This window comes from Panicum virgatum, chromosome 2K (assembly GCF_016808335.1).
Source record: "Panicum virgatum strain AP13 chromosome 2K, P.virgatum_v5, whole genome shotgun sequence".
In the NCBI taxonomy this organism is placed as follows: Eukaryota; Viridiplantae; Streptophyta; class Magnoliopsida; order Poales; family Poaceae; genus Panicum; species Panicum virgatum.
Genome location: NC_053137.1, coordinates 52,566,187 through 52,579,450, shown reverse-complemented (window position 1 = coordinate 52,579,450; position 13,264 = coordinate 52,566,187). Strand labels below are relative to the sequence as shown.

General features: G+C 52.3%; 1 protein-coding gene and 1 pseudogene across 1 annotated transcript; one reads left to right on the top strand and one right to left on the bottom strand.

Annotated features, from left to right (window-relative positions):
• Positions 1-812: 812 nt before the first annotated feature.
• On the bottom strand, positions 813-1,621 carry LOC120695437 (annotated as a pseudogene).
• Positions 1,622-10,044: 8,423 nt separating this feature from the next.
• LOC120684502 lies at positions 10,045-11,655 on the top strand. Its single transcript, XM_039966351.1, has one exon. The coding sequence runs from the start codon at positions 10,158-10,160 to the stop codon at positions 11,190-11,192; it is 1,035 nt and encodes a 344-aa protein (XP_039822285.1). The 5' UTR covers positions 10,045-10,157; the 3' UTR covers positions 11,193-11,655.
• The last annotated feature ends 1,609 nt before the right edge of the window (positions 11,656-13,264 follow it).

Sequence of the window (13,264 nt, the reverse complement as noted above, 5' to 3'; positions counted from 1 at the left end):
AATCTTGTGAAAGATGAATCCGATGCGCCCGACGATAGATCCAGCATCCCCAAGGCAAAAGGGGCTTTGCGGTGACCAGAGGCGTAGTAGCTCCCCATACAGCAGTATAGGGCAGCTGCCCCAGCTATCGGCAGGTAATGATTCAAACTAATGCAGTAACTAATGAGCAATTTTTTGAGATGGCTACTGTGTGAATTGCTCACCGCTAATCCTGATGATTCCATGGTATGCTGGTGCCTGCCGCTTCGGAAATTCAATTTTCAGATATTAGAATTTTGGAAATATTATCGGATTTTAATCACAGTTCTAGTTGTGGTGCGCGTAGGGGTGGTAATGGGTCATGGCCCTAGTGGCCTCTTCACAGCCCATCAAAACCCTTAAATTTTTTAGTTTAAAATTATATAAGATTAGAGCCCTGTCCTTTTAGAATCCGGACTTTTAGATTTTCTAGTTCAAAATTCTAAGCCATTTACCACCCCTAGGCGTGCGTCTGCCCGGCTAAAATTTTGGATGAGCTATGCTACCGGCGGTTACAACTCATTGGGGCCGCATCCCTATCCAGTGCTTCATTCTTAGCTAAACCGTGATCGACGGCGGCCCCAACTCATGGTTTATTCGTCCTGTGGTGTGTCCTAAGCTTTAACGCGTTGCAGTGTTTAAGCATTTGACACACTTCACGCCAAAAAAAAATGCTACCACACGTCTAACTGGAACAACAAGTACTTAAGCATCATAGTGATAAGCACCGACATGCCTTATTAGAACGAAGAGAACATGCTGCCCTTTTGGGATCACACGACTTTTGAACGAATTTAGCCGCTGTCCTGCAGCCTCTGGAGCAGCGCCGCGCGCAGGTCGTCATCGTCCTGCAGCGCGGCGGCGCCGGCGGGCACATCCACGAGCACGTCCTGCGTGGTCACGCCGCGCGCGCGGCTCACGCAGGCGTGCTGCACCTGCAGCTCCAGCGACCGGAGCGCGTCCATCAGCCACGCCGGCGCGTGGCGCGCGCCGCTCGTCACGCGCACCACGGCCGCGTCGCGCCCCACCTTCCGCACGTACAGCTCCCCGCCGACGGCCGCCGCGGCCGCGTCCCCGCCGGCGCTGGCCGCCTCCCACCTCGCCACGGCGGCGTGGTGGTGCCTCGCGTCGACCGCGCCGCGTCGGCGAGGAGGGAGGCCTTGTCCATGCGCGACACGGTGGGCACGGCGGCGCGGAGGTCGCAGAACCGGCGGTTCAGCTTCTCGCGGCGCTGCCGCTCGGACTCCACGTGGCTGGCGGCCGCGGCCCCCGCGTCGGGGCGCGGCCCTGGCTTCCGGCCCCGCCGCTTCGCCGGCGCCGGCGCCGGCGCCGGTGCCGAGGGGCTCGGGAGCAGCAGCTTGGAGAGCTCCGAGTCTGGTGGGGAGAGCACGCCGCACGCCGCCGCCGGCGGCGGCGGCGTTTCCCCCAGGCAGGCGCCAACGTCGTCATCGTTCTCGTTCTCGCCCGCCGCCACGACATCGGCCGCCAGCAGCCACTGCTCCGGGACTTCAAAGGACGGCAGCTCAAGAATCGTGCATGACGCCTCAGAGAAGGAGAAAGGCGAGGGTCTGGAGGGGGAGGATGGGGAGAGATGCTCATCCATGGCGTCGCACGTTCCGATCCGCCGCGACACTGCTCTACTGAAGGTGGCAACTGGTGTTCATCATGACTCATGAGGTTTTATATGGTGGTCGCTGATCAGCTTGCATCTACGAGGCGAATTGAAGACGCCTGTATATGCCAATGCCGATTCCATGGCCAGCGACTGTAGCAACTTTGACCACTAATTAAAAATATTAAATGAAGACAGTTTATAAAATTAACTTCAGAACTTCTGCACTAGAAACTCTTAAGAATCTAATAAGACCTTTGATCGTGTGATTAGAGAATGATTATTGTAGTATCACTGTAGCCAATCATAGATTAATTACCGTCATTAGATTAGTTGCGAAAAGTTACACCCATCTTTAAAAATATTTTGTAAATAAATTTTATTTAGTACTCCATACATAGAGATTAGCACAAATCACTGTTCATGAGCACAACAAACCAAACAAGGCCATGCATCCAACGCGTCCAATCATCAACTGGCTTTGACGCTCTCGTAGACTCGTAGTCTCGAACAGCTAGCGTTGAGTACGTTGCAGAGGCCAGAGGGAAGGGAAGCGTAGCACTTACACAATCCACGCTTGCCACCTACTAGAGAAAGGAGAAGACGATTGTCCGGCGAATGGATACAGTATATCAACCGAAATAAATTGCAGGACACATGGCCGGCCGGATACCTTACTTACGTCCTGTAGGCTGTAGCTTCGCTCCGGTACTTCAGGCATCCGGTACAAGCTGTTCAGCTCAACGGTCGAATCACGCCAACGTGTCCGAATGAAACTGGAGGACACCTGACGTGGCAGCCGTGTGTGTCGGGTTTCATGGGTACCCTCCACAGATTACCATCACACTAAGGGGGTGTTTGATTTATGGGACTTGTGCAAAAGTTTTTGAAACTTATGGGGCTAAAGAACAGAGCATCTCCAAGAGTGCCTAAAAAATAAAGTCTAAAATACTAGTTTTGGGACCTTGCCAAAAACTATTGGAGGAAAAAAAAAGACCCCCTCCTCCAACAGTTCCCAAAAATTAGTTGTAAAATAATTTAATTACTGCCACATCATCCACTTAACTGCACAGCAGATATCTGTTCTCTAACTTCCAATCGAAGTAGCTTGAGCTCCTCCCTCTCCCTCTCTTTCTATTCCTCTCTCCACCGAAGCAATCAGCTGCTGAAGGTCCAAGCCGAGTACCATGCGCCACTGCTTGAGCAAAACAGGCAACCAGTGTTGCTAGCAACTCAAGCCGCACCACTTCTACATCTGTCATTCCTCCACCCACAAGCCTCGATAGCATCAGCAGAGCTACAGCTCCTCAACAGTGGAGGGCCTTGCGTCATTGCGCACTGCAGGACATATGGAACAGAGGAAAAATGGCACCCAGGGAGAAACCGCACTGCAGGGAGGAGAAGAAATCGCGCGGAATCCATTCAACTTCAAGGATTGGGAGTGCGATCGAGCGGCACAAAAATGGCTCGAGTTTCAGCCAGTTTTGGGCGTGCGGGAATATTGGGCATTGGTTTAGGGAACTGTTGGAGCTGCTGTTTTTTAGTTTATTGTCAAAACTACTTTTTGGAAGTATATATTGGGCACTCTTGGAGATGCTCTAATAGGAGGGACTTTTTGGGGCTAAACTGGTAGTTGGGGCTAAAAAAATAGAAGTCCCTCGAGGAGTTTTTTAGGACTAAAAGTCTACATGAGGTTTACTAATTCCACTCCTACCTCTGGTCCCCACCTCTTAGGGGTAATATGGTATTTTGTGCACTCATTTAATGACCTCTAGTCCCTTTTAGTCTCTGGAACCAAACAGGTAGGGACTAAAGTTTTTAGTCCATAGACTAAAATTAGTCTAGAGATTTTTTGCAACCAAACGCCACCTAAGGTGTGTTTGTAGGGACAAGGGAGGAAAGTGAAAACTACAGCAAAGCCAAAAACGAGAATATAAAAGTAAAATGAAAAAAATATGGAATTCAAAACGAAACTTCCCTTTAGCTGGCCTTTTTACTACCGTTTCCATGTTTTTCCATATTCTTGCCAATAATGATTGCCGGTGAATTTCTGTTTTTCCCCTTAGCTGATTCCCAATGGAGGTTTCGTAGAAGTTGAAGCCTACAATGGGGCTTGTTTAGTAGGGCTCCTCCTCATAAAATGGCTTCAGCTTTAATGGTGAAGTAGTTTTTTTAGTCAAGCTGAAGCTATTTTTTAAAATATATGAAAAATGGCTTCTTTGTAGCAAATTAGGTACTTTTGTGGACAGTTAATACATAAGGGAGGAGGAGAAGCCGGTGGAACCAATTTTTTTAGCTCATCCATTTTAGTGTAAGCCGTTTTAGGATTCCGTAAGAGCTTGTGGAGTCGTTTTGTTTTCACCCGTTTGGTAGGGTTTCATCAAAGGCCATTGGATGAGCCGGAAGAGAAGCGCGACAAACCATGAAGAATTTGGCTTCCTGGCCGCGAAAATCACCCGAACCCTAGCTTCTCTGACTAGTGAGGGATTTTTTTTTGCAGTCTGAAATTTGCTCCCAGTCGAACCTAGGATTTAAGGAGTGCTACTGGAGCCATCGAAACCAAGTCAGCTATAGGCTCATTTGCTATGGTGCATGTATATAGATATACTAGTTCTTACCATATTGTAGGTTTGTAGGGTTTTGTCACCCGCACCCGATCCATTTTCATCCCAGCCCCTCAGCAGCGTTCACGGCGCTGCCTGCTGCAGCTCTCACCGTACCCGCAGCGTAGTACACCGGAACGAGATCGAAGAGCCCAGCGCATGGAGAGTTTGCCTTCCTTCCATGTGAGTTGGATGAGTGGCGATTCAGTCGCCCTCTCCATCCGTCGCCGATGGGATACCGGTGAAGCCACCTCTACCGGCCCCTTCCAGGGTGCTACGTCTCTTCGACGCTGTTGCCGGTCGTTATTACGTACGTAAGGTTACCTTCACTGCTTCACTGCTACAGATCGGACCATTTGTCCCGGTTCCAAAGGGCTATTTGTCCCAGTTTTAGAATCGGGATTCGGCCATCGGGACAAAAGCGCTGGAGGCTTTTGTCCCGGGTGGTAGAACCGGGACAAAATGTTCCTCGCGCTAAAAAATATTTGCGCCCTGCGGGATTGGAACCCAAGACCTATTGCCTAGCGCATGGCTTTCTTGCCAACTCAACTAAGTACATGTGACTCAGTAAAGAATAACTCCCTTTTGAACTATCACGTGGAGGGGCCTTTTGTCCGGGTTGGTAACACCAACCGAGATAAAAGGGTCCTTTTGTCCGGGTTGATACCACCAACCGGGATAAAAGGGTCACCCTTTTGTCCGAGTTGGTGTTACAAACCGGGATAAAAGGGGTTGGACCTTTTGTCCCAGGTGGAGCCACCAACCGGGACAAAAGGGGGGCCTTTTGTCCAGGTTGGTAGCTCCACCCGGGACAAAAGACCCCTGTCCCCCGCTGGCCCGGCTAGCCTTTGGACCCGGGACAAAAGCTCCCTTTCGTCCTGGACCCAAAGGTAACCGGGATAAATGACCTGGAACAAAAGCCTATTCTGTAGTAGTGCTTTGCTTTTTTTTTTTTTTTTTTGTTCTTTGTCGGTAGAGATAGCTGGATGCGATTCGTATGGACCATCTCCTACTCCTACCAGGCTAGCTACCAGCAGAGTAGCCAGACGGCCGGTGAACGGCGTCGTCACCTTAACAACACATCATTGTATTGCTTGTGTAATGGCATGGTACATGATGTGTGTATCTCGATCGGCAAGGACACCGTACCGTACCAATCGATGCACGTACGGTCTGTGTGCGACGCACCACCCCAAAACACAAAGCCTGCTAGCGGCATCGATCGTCATCTTAATTGTTGCAAAAATCTGTGCGACGTACGTGTAGCTAGGCAACATCAGTGTGTGTGCAGGCCATCAAGTTAGCAAGGACTTGACCTGAAAAAATCCGGCCCGGCCCGTTGCTAGTATACAGACGGTTTCTTTTTAATAAAAGACCCCATTGAGCCCTGCGCCATGGCTTGCTCGTATGACAGCAAAGTGGGGGTCGGAGGCCCAGTACCCAGCACCAAGGCCCATATGGGAAGCCATGAAGCAAGGCCCATTAGCTGCACCATTCTGTTTTTTTTTTTGCGACCGTGCCTGAGCACATTTGTCATCAAGAAGACAGCAGTTACAGACACAAACTTGAGGCGGCCAAACAGAGCTTGACCAACACAAGAGCACAAAGGACTAAAAGAAGAGAAACACTGAAAAAACGTACACACCAACCCGAAAACACCACAACACGAACAGCAGCAAAGCAATACGGAGAAGACAAAGAGCACGACCCACACCTCTAGCCAAAACCTTACAACTGTGCCTGCAAGCAGAAACAACAACATCTAGGTGCAAAGATCTACGTCCTAACAAAGGTGGCAAAGCATCCACCCGACCAACCAACCACGGCGGCAAAGCATCTGCCCGAAGCAAACCAACACGACGATGGCGGCAAAACATCTGCCAAACCGGAACGGCGGCAAAGCATCCGCCGATGAAGAGAATCCGACGACCAAGTGTGACCCGGACGATGCAGATGAAATGATGCGAAGGCAGGCGCAGAAGCATAAGCTCTGCGAGGAGAACAGAAGACTGCCACCAGCAAAGTTTCCAAGACAACGCCTCCAGCAAGGAAACGACACCACAGACGCCATCGTTGTCCGACCAACATGGTCTAGGTTTTCACCCGGAAGGCAAGCTGGAGAGGGAAGGAAAAGGGCGGAAGAATGATGCCTTCAAGAAGGAAAACGGCGCTCGAGAGCGTCGTTGTCACCGGTCCACAAGGGGATCCAAGGCTTTCGCCACCACCCCTTTCCCACCCAGAGCCGACGGCCGACAAAGCAAACAGCGGCACCACAACGGCCTCCCTTGCGGGGACACCGACGGGCCAGCCACCGAGGCAAGTCCCCGCAGCACCCACGCGCCGCTCGGCAAGCGAGCAGCAGGAAAGGGTGCAGCACCAACGACCGACCGCGCCCAGCGAGGAAGCCGCGAGGGAGAGCCGTCCGCTAGCGCTGCTCCCGGCTCCACGCAGCCGCGCCAGGCGAGGAAGACCCGGCTGGTGGCGACCGTGAGCCCGAAAGAGAGGGCCGGCCGGCGGCGGCCGTGCACCCCGGAGAGCGAGGACGGGCCGGCTGTAGCGAAAATGACATCTCATGCCATATTTCAATATAATGTTTTGGCGATTGATGACACACACAACACTTGGACTAATATGATTGTTAAGATGAACATTCCCAGGCTTTTAGATTCAAGTGAAGACAAAGAGAAGATAGGCGTAGCTAGGCCCGAAGGCCTGCCCCTACGGGGGTTAATCCAAGTCAAAGAAATCAAAACAGAGGCATTTTGCTATCACCGGTTAAACCGATGTATGGCAAAATGAACTCACCGGTGCAATCACAGAGAAGGCCTGCAAGCTAGGGTTTGGCACCGGATTAACCGGCGTTGGGTATTTTACACTCGTCGGTGTATTGACTTGGAGCACGTCTGAAAGTTTGGTATCACCGGTTGAACCGACGTTAGAAAATTTGTATACGTCGGTGCATTGACAGATGAAGACAGAGGAAATTCTATACACCGGTTAAACCGACGATTGAATTTTTGTGAACGTCGGTGCAGTTGTCCAGAGAGTTGGTTTTCAGAGATCACAGGACAACTACACTCACCGGTTAAACCGACGTAGCATCGGTTGATTGCATGTACACGTAACGGCTAGTTTTTGAGGCAGGCAGTTTAGTATCACCGGTTGAACCGACGATGGCTTTGGAGGTACGTCGGATTAACCGGCGTTAAGTGTTTTTCTGGCAGCTTTTCTCCAACGGCTATATTTGCTTGGGCTGCCTATATATACCCCCAAGGCCGGGTCATTTGAGGTTGCTGGAGACCATTGAAGCATACAAGTGTTGAAGAACACCTCCAACCACCATAGAGCTTAATTGTACATCATATAGACTTAAGCACACTTGTGAGAGTGCTTAGTGCTTGTTTAGGCTTAGTTCTTGAGAGAACTAGCTTGAGAGAAAGCCTTGCTGCGGCAAGCAACTTGTGATCCGTCGTGTGACCCTCCGTCTTTGTGTGGAGTGGCAACGACACTTTGTGCGGGGGGAGATGAGGCCCCCTCCTTGGTGGAGAAGCTCCGTAGTGGATTTCGGCCGGGTGACCGAGAGAGACGTATACTTAGTGTCTTAGGGGCACTTGACTTTGCTTGCCGGCATCGCCTTGGTGGCGTAGTGCAAGACGGTGATCTGAAGAGTCTCGGTGTCCCGTGGACGTAGGCGTTTGTGCCGAACCATGTTACATGACCGTGTCTATTCGGGAGTTTGCATCCCTCTTGCACTTACCTCTTTACTTACCATATTACGTTTCCGCAATTATTTTATCTTGCGTGCCTTTACCTTCCTAGTTAGTTTGGTTAGGATTGGCTATAGGTTGCAAGTATTTTGGGGTAAGTAGAGAGTAGTATAGATAAATCTTAGTCATAACTAGCATGTGTAGGACGTGTTAGGTTTATCTTATGCAATTAGATTGAGCCCTAAGTTAAAAAGCGATTAGCGACCCTAATCACCCCCTCCCCCTCTAGGGTCGGACACCCCGGTGATCCTTTACACCGGCCACCGATGGCCGCGAGGAGCCCCCGGCAAGCAGAGGGCCAGCCCCGCAGAAGAAGCCCAGATCTGGCCTAGGGGAGACCAGATCCGGCGAAGGGGATGCCGGATCCGGCCCCGGCGGCCTGCGGCTAGAGGGCAGCGACAACTTTGTTTGGATGAGCTAAAGTTAAGTGCTAACTCGCTTGACAACTTCGTCGGAACTCAGCCAACGCTTGCTCCCAATTCCACGGTTCTGCCGGCAACCGGCGCGCTCACGCTGCGGCCATGGCCATCCTCCTCGACGTCGCCGTTGCCAAACCCCGGTCGACCGGTCCGGTCCTCAGTTCCACACCTCGCGCGCCCACCTAATGACTTGTCAAACACCCGCAACGAATTCTTCCCCTCTCGATCGCAGCTGAGCTGAGAGCCAGAGGTTTGACCGCTCGGCCGCGCACGGGGCGGCCGTACAAAAAGGGTGTGGGCTTGTGGCCTCACGGTGGTTGAGAATTTAAGAAGAGTTGAGCACTAGAGTTCTAGAAGCAGTTGGGGCTGTAGCCAGCGGACAAGCCGCTGCTTGTGCGGTAGTGCGGCTTATGGCCGCAGTGTTTCGTGGGCACCTCCAGCCTTTGTAGACAAGGAAACGGGCAGCGAAAGGTACTCAGCGTGAGGCAGACAAAGACTCGGTCCGAAACGTGCTGCCGTTGAGATGCTCAAATTTCACCAGCGAAATCTGGGTACTCCCCATCAGACGTTCAGTTCCATCGTCCTGCTCAAACTAATTACGCAGTATACATCACATCGAATTTTTTAACACATACATAGAACATTAAATAGAGTTAAAAAAATAACTAATTATGCAGTCTAACTGATTAGCACGAGATGAATCTTTTAAGTCTAATTAGTTTATGATTGAATATTATTTATCAAGTAATAATGAAATATGCTATAATATCAAAACCACCAACTTTTCATCGACTAAACAGGACAGCAGAGTTTAGAGTTTAGGGCCCGGCGTGCCGATCATTTCAGATATCCTGTGGCTCACGGCTTCACCTGACAGAACTTTAGAGCTCCCAGAACCCGTGTCACACAGTATCTGTACCGCTTGATTGAGGAACATGCTCCATGGCAGGGAGACCACATACAGGCACACTGGCAGGGAGACCACATACAGGCACACTGCACTGAACATCTGAAGATCCTGCCTGCAGAACACACCTGTCACTTTTCATTTGCACGCGTGAAAAATCTTCAGAGCTTCCTGAAACCTGAACCCAGCAGCTGCTGCTCCTAGCTAATCGCCATCAGATTCTCCACCCAAAACCCACCAACCGGAGTAATCTCCCCTCACCAGCATCTCAATTTTTTTTCTCTTTTCCAATCTCAACGAGAAAAAAGTTTCTCCTTTTCTAATAATTTCCCCCAATAAAATATCATCTTTTTATATGATGGCTTGTTTTTATATCTTCCCTCCAACCAAAGAGCAGGAATATTAAACTGAACTAGCTAACGACCGCTTCTTCTAGCTGCAGCTCTCCTCATCTCGCCTATAAATATATGGGATAAATCTATTTTACAACCTCGAACTAGTCAAGAAGTCCGTTTTTCAACCTCCAACTACGAAACCGGGTAACATAGGCCCTCGAACTGGTAAAACCGTCCGAATCGAGGGGGTGATTCGGACGGTTTTGCCAGTTCGAGGACCTATGTTACCCGGTTTCGTAGTTGGAGGTTGAAAAACGGACTTCTTTACTAGTTCGAGGTTGTAAAATAGACTTATCCCTAAATATATATATACAGATCCCCAAACCTAATCCTCTGAAAAAAAATCTAAACCGACGAATAAAGGAGAGATAAGTTGTCTGTCCAGGCTCCAGAAGAGCCGCAAGCGCAGACAAAGAGGCTCCCCTGTGGCGTGACCATGAAGCCACGCCCGCCGGCGGGGGCGTCGTCTGCTTCCGCCGTGACCGCCAGGCTCCGGCCGCACCTCGCGCGGATCACATCTTTCCTGATCGTCTTCGCCGTCGGCTACTCCGTCGGCCTCCTGTCCTCGTCCTCCCGGCCGTCGCCGAAGCCGTCACAGACGACGATCGTGCGGCCGCACGCCGCGCACCTCACCGAGGCCTCCACCACCGTCCCGGCGCCAAACGCCACGGCGGTGGCGACGGCGACGAACTACCCGCGGTCGCCGCCGCACGACCTGTTCCGATTCAGGGAGGAGTGCGGGGAGCCGGTGCCGAGCGAGGCCGTCGTGCCGACGCTGCTCGAGAAGCTGTTCGACGGCGAGAGCCCCTACGCGGGCTTCCCCACGCCGCAGACCGCGGCGCTGCTGCACCCGGCGAAGGCGCGCCCGCGCGGGTGGGGCTCGACGGGGGCCGTGTTCGCGGAGCTCATCGAGACGGTGCGCCCGGAGGTGATCGTCGAGCTGGGCGCCTTCCTGGGCGCGTCGGCGCTGCACATGGCGGCCGTGTCCCGCAACCTCTCGCTGTCCCCGGCCATCCTCTGCGTCGACGACTTCCGCGGGTGGCCGGCGTTCCGCGAGCGGTTCCGGCGCGACGTCCCGCCGCCGCGGCACGGGGACGCGCTGCTGCTGCCGCAGTTCATGGCCAACGTGGCCGCAGCGGGCGCCGACGCCGCGGCGCGCGTGCTGCCGCTGCCCTTCTCCACGGCGTCCGCGATCGCCGCGCTGTGCGGGTGGGGCGTGTACGCCGACCTCATCGAGGTGGACGCCGGGCACGACTTCCACTCGGCGTGGGCGGACATCAACCTGGCCTGGGCCGTGCTCCGGCCGGGCGGCGTCATGTTCGGCCACGACTACTTCACCTCCGCCGACGACCGCGGCGTGCGCCGCGCGGTGACGCTCTTCGCCAAGGTCAAGGGGCTCACCATCCGGCCACACGGCCAGCACTGGGTGCTCTCCCCGAAGCCGCGCGGCCACGGCGCCAAAGCTCGGTGACGACGGTGAGTACGTCGTGCTCGTCGCCGTCGATTGGGGCCACCCGGCCGCACTCTCCATCGATCATCCGTGAGTGGTGGACTGGTGGTGCAGAACCTGACGTGTCCCCCGTTGCACCAGCGCCCTGCTTGCCCGTGTTCGTACTTGCAGGTTCAGCACCCACCACCACCTCGATCAAAAGCCGACGAAAAAGGTTGCGGCGTTGCCACTATTCTCCGAAGTGTTCCTCTCAACCACCATCAATCTTTTGTCCCGCCTTATTCTTCTCTAATGACACGGGCCAGGAATTGCTTACAAAAGAAACTAAGAATCGAATGCATGTGTTCTTCTCTGACTATATATTCGAGTAGCATTTGGACGATGGAAATTTATGTATAGACATGAACACGACGGCTGCAAGTGAAGTGTATTATGGAGTAAATTAAGCTAGATATATGGAATGTTGCTGTCGATGATCTGTTTCTTTCTTGCTTGTTTTAATTTGGGATCCCTTTTAATTTCAATCTAAGAGCGAAGCGGACGTATACATCTTTCATGGATGCGAAGAAGTAGCTAGGGTTCCTTTTCATCTTTAATTTCTATGGGACAGAGTGTGGGCTATAGACACGAGATGCGCCGGTGCGCACGGCGATCCGGTGGTGGTGATGCCGTGATGGTGAAAGTGACGTCCCGTAGTGGAGGGTGACGCGGGGTATGCGTGCCGGCCCGAGGAGGAAGATGGTGTCAGCCGAACTCTGAACTCCATGGAGTGGCGGCCTGGATGGATGGATGGATGGGCGAGGTAGAATCATGGCCGAAAGATGAGTCGTCTGGTTATCGTGCATCATTATAGAGTAATTTACAAGGCGATCGGGCCACTGATGGAGTGTGGATTAAGTTACGGTGATTGTTGGACGGTCAGACAGCCATGAACACTAGGTTTTCTGACGTAACAGGACTAATCGGTAGCGGCTGTTTGACTTTGATCGCACCCGCTCGCAGCACTTGATAGCAGCAGCTGAACCGTATGTACGGAAACGGGTAGGCTACGCTAGCATCACTACTGCATATATCCATGATACTTGCGAGTAGAAGATCATAGATCGCTACCACTAGACGCGCAGCGCAGCGGAAGAAGTCGCGCGTCGATGTAGAGGAAGTAGTCGATCACGTCCCACGAACCGAGCTCCACGTACTTGATCCCAGCAGCCGATCAGCGCAGCAGTCGCAGCAGCGCCTCCACGGAGTCCACACGTACGGGGATGAAACGCCGGGCGTCGGTGTGCTAGCACCGCACGCACGGCAAGGGCGGCGGCCGAGAGAGAGAGGGAGGGGCGGCGGCTAGGGAGGTGGCGCAGCTCAGGGTTTCGCCCCTAGCCCCTCCCTCGTATATATAGGGCGTACTAATGAGCTTCTATCTCATAGGCCCATTAGTAACTCTAATTCCTCTTGGATCAATATCCTTTTGAGCCTTTAAACCGTATTGTGATGATGGGCTCTTGGGCATATCACCAACAATCTCCCACTTGCACTAGAGACAATCATACATGCAAGCTTTCCAACATTCCAAACCCCTTAAGTGTGTGACCCGTTAGGTTCATGTGTAGGTGGTCGTGATCGGAAATCATTTCCAAATCACAAGTCAATAGCGGCACCTAGCAGGGCATAGTGACTCACAAATACACATAAAGATCATATCGGCCGAACCTTAGATATACTCATACACCGATCCCTTTGCCACACGATACCAGTCAAGCTCAAAGCGAGATGCGTGCCACCTTTGTGATAGATCGACCATTCTCTCGATCTAATAGTGGATTGTATTCATAACTAACCTTTAGTCATCATGATTAACTCTTTAATCACTTTGGCATGGCCATGCACTTTCAAATCCAACTATCTCGAGGGGCCCAGAGATATCTCTCCCATTATCTAGGAGAGGCAAATTCCGTCTTGATCAGCTCACATCCCATTCCATGTTTCATGACACACATGTAAGCTACTTTTGTAACTACCCAGTCACGGAGTAGCGTTTAGCATCCTCAAGATGCACCACTACACACAGTGAGAAACAATGGCGATCTCAGGTCTAA